General features: G+C 47.4%; 1 protein-coding gene across 1 annotated transcript in view; it reads left to right on the top strand.

Annotated features, from left to right (window-relative positions):
• The window catches only part of LOC117442919 (solute carrier family 22 member 6-A-like), a 24,670-nt gene extending 16,162 nt beyond the window's left edge, over window positions 1–8,508 (top strand). The window contains exons 4-11 of the mRNA XM_034078872.2: window positions 254–377; window positions 865–980; window positions 2,012–2,066; window positions 3,348–3,507; window positions 4,609–4,717; window positions 4,902–4,980; window positions 5,120–5,247; window positions 8,361–8,508. Coding sequence (XP_033934763.1) covers window positions 254–377; window positions 865–980; window positions 2,012–2,066; window positions 3,348–3,507; window positions 4,609–4,717; window positions 4,902–4,980; window positions 5,120–5,247; window positions 8,361–8,490 — 901 coding nt within the window. The 3' untranslated portion in view covers window positions 8,491–8,508. The remainder of the gene's footprint in view (window positions 1–253; window positions 378–864; window positions 981–2,011; window positions 2,067–3,347; window positions 3,508–4,608; window positions 4,718–4,901; window positions 4,981–5,119; window positions 5,248–8,360) is intronic.
• Window positions 8,509–9,447: the final 939 nt, after the last annotated feature.

Below are 9,447 nucleotides of genomic sequence, written 5' to 3'. Positions count from 1 at the left end.
CAGGTGGTTCTTCTCTCTGATTGCTCAGGAGGTTCTGCTCTCTGATTGGTCAGGTGGTTCTGCTCTCTGATTGGTCAGGTGGTTCTGCTCTCTGATTGCTCAGGAGGTTCTGCTCTCTGATTGGTCAGGTGGTTCTTCTCTCTGATTGGTCAGGTGGTTCTTCTCTCTGATTGGTCAGGTGGTTCTTCTCTCTGATTGCTCAGGTGGTTCTGCTCTCTGATTGCTCAGGTGCCTCTGCTCTCTGATTGGTCAGGTGGTTCTCGGAGTCCGCCCGCTGGTTGGTTCTGAATCGTCGTTCTGAAGACGCTCTGAAGTCTCTGCACCGAGTCGCTCGAGTCAACGGGAAGAAAGACATCGAGGACAAGTTAACGCTGGAGGTAAGCTGTCAACTGTCTGTCATACACTTAGAGATGTCTGCTGTCCAATGAGACGCTGAGCTTGGCACCGTGTGACCTGTGATGTCCAATGAGACGCTGAGCTCGGCACCGTGTGACCTGTGATGTCCAATGAGACGCTGAGCACCGTGTGACCTGTGATGTCCAATGAGAAGCTGAGCTCGGCACCGTGTGACCTGTGATGTCCAATGAGAAGCTGAGCTCGGCACCGTGTGACCTGTGATGTCCAATGAGAAGCTGAGCTCGGCACCGTGTGACCTGTGATGTCCAATGAGACGCTGAGCTCGGCACCGTGTGACCTGTGATGTCCAATGAGACGCTGAGCTCAGCACCGTGTGACCTGTGATGTCCAATGAGACGCTGAGCTCGGCACCGTGTGACCTGTGATGTCCAATGAGACGCTGAGCTCAGCACCGTGTGACCTGTGATGTCCAATGAGACGCTGAGCTCGGCACCGTGTGACCCGCAGGTGCTGCACTCCCACATGAAGAAGGAGATAGACTCGAGCCGCTCGACCTTCACGGCGTACGACCTTCTGAGGACGAGACAAATGAGACGCATCTCCATCTGCCTGCTGGTCGTCTGGTGGGCGTTCAATAAACCTTTATTAACATAAATCATTAACACACACATACCTTCATTAACACACACACACACCTTTATTAACACACACACACCTTCATTAACACACACACACACACACACACACACACACACACACACACACACACACACACACACACACACACACACACACACACACACACACACACACACACACACACACACACACACACACACACACACACACACACACACACACACACACACACACACACCTGTAACACACTTCATTGTTCTGCTACCAGCTGACAGAGTAGAGAACCAATATGAAGCTTATTCAAACTGAAAACACAGATACACATGTCAGATAGCAGCAGTGTGTTTACACAGAGTATATATCACATGATGTATTTCTACCAACCTGATCTCACCAGAATGCGTGACTCCACCACGACTCCTTAACACCACAATGCGTGGTGGAGTCACGAACTTTGTTACATCTGCGTGTCGGCACCACGCAAACAACCCCAATGTGAAGTGAATGAGGCTCCTTTGTCGCGGTGCACACACGCATTTCTACAACGTCCCGCAGTGAGCTTTTATTCTATACAACGTTTTTTAAATCTACTTTATAGCTTGTAGTAACTCACGGGAGGCTTCTTTTATTTTATTTGTATTCATAATTATTTTTCGTCAGAATGTAAAAATTACATTAGTTACGAATTTGTGTTCTCAAAAAACAGTGCATTGTGGGTAATGCAACTGTGATTTTTATTAAATTAGTTAGTTTGTAAGGAAGGCCAGAGCTTCAGCTGTGTCCAATAGATTGTTCCCTTCAGTTAACGTTATTTAAAAGATAATGATCATGTCCCCTGTATTGTATTACGAGCGTCCATTCCCATTGGATAACGGAGAATTGCACACCCGGAAGTAACACAGAGTATATTTCTACATGATGTATTTCTACATGATGTATTTCACATGATGTATTTGTATAGCTATATATCCATGTACATATAGTTATGCCCGTCTGAAGTGATGTCATCCTGCAGGTTTGCCACCAGCTTTGCGTATTATGGTCTGGCGATGGACCTGCAGAAGTTTGGGGTGAGTCACATGATTAGCACTGATGCTACATGTAAGCTAACAGCAGCTAAGCTAACACTTCCTGTTGCTCTCTGAATGTTTTCACTAACAGAGACATACATGTCTCACCTGTTCCTGTCCCACCTGTCCTCCTGTCTCACCTGTCTCTGTACCACCTGTTCCTGTCCCACCTGTCCTCCTGTCTCACCTGTCTCCATCCCACCTGTCTCACCTGTTCCTGTCCCACCTGTCCTCCTGTCTCACCTGTCTCTGTACCACCTGTTCCTGTCCCACCTGTCCCACCTGCCTCCATCCCACCTGTCTCACCTGTTCCTGTCCCACCTGTCCTCCTGTCTCACCTGTCTCTGTACCACCTGTCCCACCTGCCTCCATCCCACCTGTCTCACCTGTTCCTGTCCCACCTGTCCTCCTGTCTCACCTGTCTCTGTCTCACCTGTTCCTGTCTCACCTGTCCCACCTGCCTCCATCCCACCTGTCTCACCTGTCCTCCTGTCTCACCTGTCTCTGTCTCACCTGTTCCTGTCCCACCTGTCCCACCTGCCTCCATCCCACCTGTCTCACCTGTTCCTGTCCCACCTGTCCTCCTGTCTCACCTGTCTCTGTACCACCTGTCCCACCTGCCTCCATCCCACCTGTCTCACCTGTTCCTGTCCCACCTGTCCTCCTGTCCCACCTGTCTCACCTGTTCCTGTCCCACCTGTCCTCCTGTCTCACCTGTCTCTGTACCACCTGTCCCACCTGCCTCCATCCCACCTGTCTCACCTGTCTCTGTCCCACCTGTCCTCCTGTCTCACCTGTCTCCATCCCACCTGTCTCACCTGTTCCTGTCCCACCTGTCCTCCTGTCTCACCTGTCTCTGTACCACCTGTCCCACCTGCCTCCATCCCACCTGTCTCACCTGTTCCTGTCCCACCTGTCCTCCTGTCCCACCTGTCTCACCTGTTCCTGTCCCACCTGTCCTCCTGTCTCACCTGTCTCTGTACCACCTGTTCCTGTCCCACCTGCCTCCATCCCACCTGTCTCACCTGTTCATCTCCCACCTGTCCCACCTGCCTCCATCCCACCTGTCTCACCTGTTCCTGTCCCACCTGTCCTCCTGTCTCACCTGTCTCTGTACCACCTGTCCCACCTGCCTCCATCCCACCTGTCTCACCTGTTCCTGTCCCACCTGTCCTCCTGTCCCACCTGTTCCTGTCCCACGTGTCCTCCTGTCTCACCTGTCTCTGTCCCACCTGTCCTCCTGTCTCACCTGTCTCCATCCCACCTGTCTCACCTGTCCAGGTGAGTATCTACCAGATCCAGCTGATCTTCGGGGCCATGGATTTTCCCGCCAAGCTGTTGGCTCTGGGAATGCTCAGTTACCTGGGGAGACGCGTCTCTCAGGCCACCTGCCTGTTCGTCTCCGCCCTTTTCATCTTCGCCAACATCCTGGTCCCTGCAGGTAACACACACACACACACACACACACACACACACACACACACACACACACACACACACACACACACACACACACACACACACACACACACACACACACACACACACACACACACACACACACACACACACACACAGGGCCGGCCCTCGGCATAGGCAGTATAGGCGAATGCTAAGGGCGCATCAACCCATAGGGGGCGCCGAGAAAAAAAAAAAAAGTTAGAAATTAAATTATTAAATTTTTTTTAAATTTCATAACAACACAATTTCCCGATTTTGGATCAACAAAGTACATCTTATTATCTTATACTAACATAACTACGTATATATTGCGTCCAGCGCCCATAAACTATGGCACACCCCCCCCCAAATCAAGTTGAACTGCCCCAGCCCCAGTAAAAACCAGAGGTTTATGTGAAATTGTTCTTTTTTTGAAATAATGGTTTTAGTGTGCAATTATAGGTTTTAATTTTGTATTTGTATTCATTTAAAATAAATCAAACTCTCAAAAAACGTAACTGTGTGCTTTTATTAACATTGGAATTGACTGTGTAAGCAGCCGCGGGGGGGGGGGGGGGAGCTTTAGAGAGCTCTCTCCTGAAAGACTGAGCGGCTCTGATAGCCTCAGCTCAGTGAGGTAAAGGCACACCTTTATAATTATAATTATAGTTATATACAAATAAGAGAACAGGTGAAAAACAGGTATAAAATACTGGGTGTTGAGAGATGTATCCATAGAGCTCCTAATGTTGCTCTCAAAGTGCACCAGATTGATGCTTTCAACTTCAATATAAAAAAAAGTCTTCCCGGAGTGCATGCCCCCGGACCCCCTAGTGGAGGTGAGGACCCCCCCCCCCCCCCACTTACATCATGTTCAAATGGATAGGAAACTAAATACAGTTGCACACATCTTGTGTCCATATCTTTCTGTGTTGGTGGTCATGCCACAACCGTGCACGCGCAAATCATAGTGAGTGTCTGCATTTGGGGGGGGGGCGCCAGCTAAAATATTGCCTAGGGCGGCAAATTGGTCAGGGCCGGCCCTGCACACACACACACAGAGTGTACTGAGGTGTGAGAGACAGGTGTACTCCCCCCACAGACATGCAGACGGTTCGCACCACGCTGGCCTGTCTGGGTAAATGCTTCACCTCGGCCTCCTTCACCACCGTGTACCTATACACAGGTGAGCTGTACCCCACCGTGCTCAGGTGAGTCCCCGTACATATACATATATACAGTATACATACATTACACAGCCATGCATCATCTCTGTATGTGTCTGTGTGTCTGTATGTGTGTGTGTGTGTGTGTGTGTTTGTGTGTGTATGTGTGTGTGTGTGTGTGTGTGTGTGTGTGTGTGGTGTGTGTGTGTGTGTGTGTGTGTATGTGCAGGCAGACAGGATTGGGTTTTGTTTCCACCATGGCGAGGGTCGGCAGCATGGCGGCGCCCGCAGTCCTGATCCTTGATGAGGTCTCTCGTCGAACATGTTATCATATTTGTTGTTGTTGTTGTTTTTTGTCCCATGTTTATAAGTAGGTCCAGGAATCAGATGCATCTCCCCCTTCCTACATAATTCATGCTAACCCTTCTGATGGGCTACATTTCCCAGGTACTCCCTGCTCTGCCCAGTATTGTTTACGGGGGGGCGGCAGTGTTAGCCAGCGTCTTCGCCTGCTTCCTGCCGGAGACGCTCAACAAGCCGCTGCCCGACACCATCGAGGATGTGGAGGAGAATGGGTAAGCTAACGGCTAGCAGCTTAATTATTCGCTCTGTAATATAGCTGAATCAGCTGTGCTAGCGTTAGCAGTACCAACATTGTCAGTCTAACCTTTGTGAGCATTATCAGCCGGGACGGGGTCATCGGTGTTAGCTTTGTTAACAGAGTTAGCCTTATTAGGTCTGAAAGCGTATATATATCCCTGTTAGCTTTGTTAACAGAGTTAGCCTTATTAGCTCTGAAAGCGTATATATATCCCTGTTAGCTTTGTTAACAGAGTTAGCCTTATTAGCTCTGAAAGCGTATATATATCCCTGTTAGCTTTATTAACAGAGTTAGCCTTATTAGCTCTGAAAGAGTATATATATCCCTGTTAGCTTTGTTAACAGAGTTAGCCTTATTACCTCTGAAGGCGTATATATATCCCTGTTAGCTTTGTTAACAGAGTTAGCCTTATTAGCTCTGAAAGCGTATATATATCGCTGTTAGCTTTGTTAACAAAGTTAGCCTTATTAGCTCTGAAAGCGTATATATATCCCTGTTAGCTTTGTTAACAGAGTTAGCCTTATTAGCTCTGAAAGAGTATATATATCCCTGTTAGCTTTGTTAACAGAGTTAGCCTTATTACCTCTGAAGGCGTATATATATCCCTGTTAGCTTTGTTAACAGAGTTAGCCTTATTAGCTCTGAAAGCGTATATATATCCCTGTTAGCTTTGTTAACAGAGTTAGCCTTATTAGCTCTGAAAGCGTATCTATATCCCTGTTAGCTTTGTTAACAGAGTTAGCCTTATTAGCTCTGAAAGCATATATATATATCCCTGTTAGCTTTGTTAACAGAGTTAACGCCGCTCCTCCGCTCCCTTCACTGGCTTCCGGTAACTGCTAGAATCCACTTCAAGACACTGGTACTTGCGTACCATGCTGCGAATGGATCTGGCCCTTCCTACATCCAGGACATGGTTAAACCGTACACCCCAGCACGTGCACTTCGCTCTGCATCAGCCAAACGACTCGCTGCACCCTCGCTGCGAGGGGGACCCAAGTTCCCATCAGCAAAAACACGTGGATTTGCTATCCTGGCTCCAAAATGGTGGAATGAGCTCCCCATTGAAATCAGGACCGCAGAAAGCTTACACACCTTCCGGCGCAGACTGAAAACTCATCTCTTTCGACTCCACTTCGAGCGATAGAATGACTAACAAAGAACTGCTAACAGAGCACTTATATACTAATAAAGGACTGGCTTATCTAAAGCCAGTTGAGTAGCACTTGAAACGATTGGCTCTTTGAAACTTGATGTTCTTATATGATTCTGTTTTCCTCAAGGTTGTGTCTTCCTGGTCGAATGTACTTATTGTAAGTCGCTTTGGATAAAAGCGTCAGCTAAATGCAATGTAATGTAATGTAATGTAATGTAATATATATATCCCTGTTAGCTTTGTTAACAGAGTTAGCCTTATTAGCTCTGAAAGCGTATATATATATCCCTGTTAGCTTTGTTAACAGAGTTAGCCTTATTAGCTCTGAAAGCGTATATATATCCCTGTTAGCTTTGTTAACAGAGTTAGCCTTATTAGCTCTGAAAGCGTATATATATATATCCCTGTTAGCTTTGTTAACAGAGTTAGCCTTATTAGCTCTGAAAGCGTATATATATCCCTGTTAGCTTTATTAACAGAGTTAACCTTATTAGCTCTGAAAGCGTATATATATATATCCCTGTTAGCTTTGTTAACAGAGTTAGCCTTATTAGCTCTGAAAGCGTATATATATCCCTGTTAGCTTTGTTAACAGAGTTAGCCTTATTAGCTCAGAAAGCGTATATATATCCCTGCTAGCTTTGTTAACAGAGTTAGCCTTATTACCTCTGAAGGCGTATATATATCCCTGTTAGCTTTGTTAACAGAGTTAGCCTTATTAGCTCTGAAAGCGTATATATATCCCTGTTAGCTTTGTTAACAGAGTTACCCTTATTACCTCTGAAAGCGTATATATATCCCTGTTAGCTTTGTTAACAGAGTTAGCCTTATTAGCTCTGAAAGCGTATATATATCCCTGTTAGCTTTGTTAACAGAGTTAGCCTTATTACCTCTGAAGGCGTATATATATCCCTGTAAGCTTTGTTAACAGAGTTAGCCTTATTAGCTCTGAAAGCGTATATATATCCCTGTTAGCTTTGTTAACAGAGTTAGCCTTATTAGCTCTGAAAGCGTATATATATCCCTGTTAGCTTTGTTAACAGAGTTAGCCTTATTAGCTCTGAAATCATATATATATCCCTGTTAGCTTTGTTAACAGAGTTAGCCTTATTAGCTCTGAAAGCGTATATATATCCCTGTTAGCTTTGTTAACAGAGTTAGCCTTATTAGCTCTGAAAGCGTATATATATCCCTGTTAGCTTTGTTAACAGAGTTAGCCTTATTAGCTCTGAAAGCGTATATATATCCCTGTTAGCTTTGTTAACAGAGTTAGCCTTATTACCTCTGAAGGCGTATATATATCCCTGTTAGCTTTGTTAACAGAGTTAGCCTTATTAGCTCTGAAAGCGTATATATATCCCTGTTAGCTTTGTTAACAGAGTTAGCCTTATTAGCTCTGAAAGCGTATATATATCCCTGTTAGCTTTGTTAACAGAGTTAGCCTTATTAGCTCTGAAAGCATATATATATATCCCTGTTAGCTTTGTTAACAGAGTTAGCCTTATTAGCTCTGAAAGCGTATATATATCCCTGTTAGCTTTGTTAACAGAGTTAGCCTTATTAGCTCTGCAAGCGTATATTTATCCCTGTTAGCTATGTTAACAGAGTTAGCCTTATTAGCTCTGAAAGCGTATATATATCCCTGTTAGCTTTGTTAACAGAGTTAGCCTTATTAGCTCTGAAAGCATATATATATCCCTGTTAGCTTTGTTAACAGAGTTAGCCTTATTAGCTCTGAAAGCGTATATATATCCCTGTTAGCTTTGTTAACAGAGTTAGCCTTATTAGCTCTGAAAGCGTATATATATCCCTGTTAGCTATGTTAACAGAGTTAGCCTTATTAGCTCTGAAAGCGTATATATATCCCTGTTAGCTTTGTTAACAGAGTTAGCTGTGTTAGCATCCTTGCTTATATAAATGTTTTTGTTCAGGTCGGAAACAAATCTCGCCCCTCTCCAACCAGAAGAAGGCGTGGCTTTGAAAGAGGGCGTGGTCACAACAGAGGGCGTGGCTTTAAAAGAACTGAAGGAGGCAGAGGGGAGTGGCCTCAATGCTCTCTGACCAATCACATGGACTCTGACCCCCCCTACGCTCTGACCAATCACACGGACCCTGACCCCCCCAGCGCTCTGACCAATCACAGGGACCCTGACCCCCCCTACGCTCTGACCAATCAGACGGACCCTGACCCCCCCTACGCTCTGACCAATCACAGGGACCCTGACCCCCCCCTACGCTCTGACCAATCACAGGGACCCTTACCCGCCCCTACGCTCTCTGACCAATCACACGGACCCTGACCCCCCCTACGCTCTCTGACCAATCACAGGGACCCTGACCCCCCCTACACTCTCTGACCAATCACAGGGACCCTGACCCCCCTCAACGCTATGACCAATCACAGGGACCCTGACCCCCCCTACGCTCTGACCAATCACAGGGACCCTGACCCCCCCTACGCTCTCTGATCAATCACAGGGACCCTGACCCCCCTCAACGCTATGACCAATCACAGGGACCCTGACCCCCCCTACGCTCTGACCAATCACAGGGACCCTGACCCCCCTACGCTCTCTGATCAATCACAGGGACCCTGACCCCCCCTACGCTCTGACCAATCACAGGGACCCTGACCCCCCTACGCTCTCTGATCAATCACAGGGACCCTGCCCCCCCCTACGCTCTGACCAATCACAGGGACCCTGACCCCCCCTACGCTCTCTGACCAATCACAGGGACCCTGACCCCCCCTACGCTCTCTGACCAATCACATGGACCCTGACCCCCCCCCTACGCTCTGACCAATCACAGGGACCCTTACCCGCCCCTACGCTCTCTGACCAATTACACGGACCCTGACCCCCCCTACGCTCTCTGACCAATCACAGGGACCCTGACCCCCCCTACACTCTCTGACCAATCACAGGGACCCTGACCCCCCTCAACGCTATGACCAATCACAGGGACCCTGACCCCCCCTACGCTCTGACCAATCACAGGGACCCTGACCCCCCTACG

Source organism: Pseudochaenichthys georgianus, unplaced genomic scaffold (genome assembly GCF_902827115.2).
Source record: "Pseudochaenichthys georgianus unplaced genomic scaffold, fPseGeo1.2 scaffold_503_arrow_ctg1, whole genome shotgun sequence".
In the NCBI taxonomy this organism is placed as follows: Eukaryota; Metazoa; Chordata; class Actinopteri; order Perciformes; family Channichthyidae; genus Pseudochaenichthys; species Pseudochaenichthys georgianus.
The sequence above is the reverse complement of the archived record's forward strand: the minus strand, read 5'-3'. Positions and strand labels throughout refer to the sequence as shown.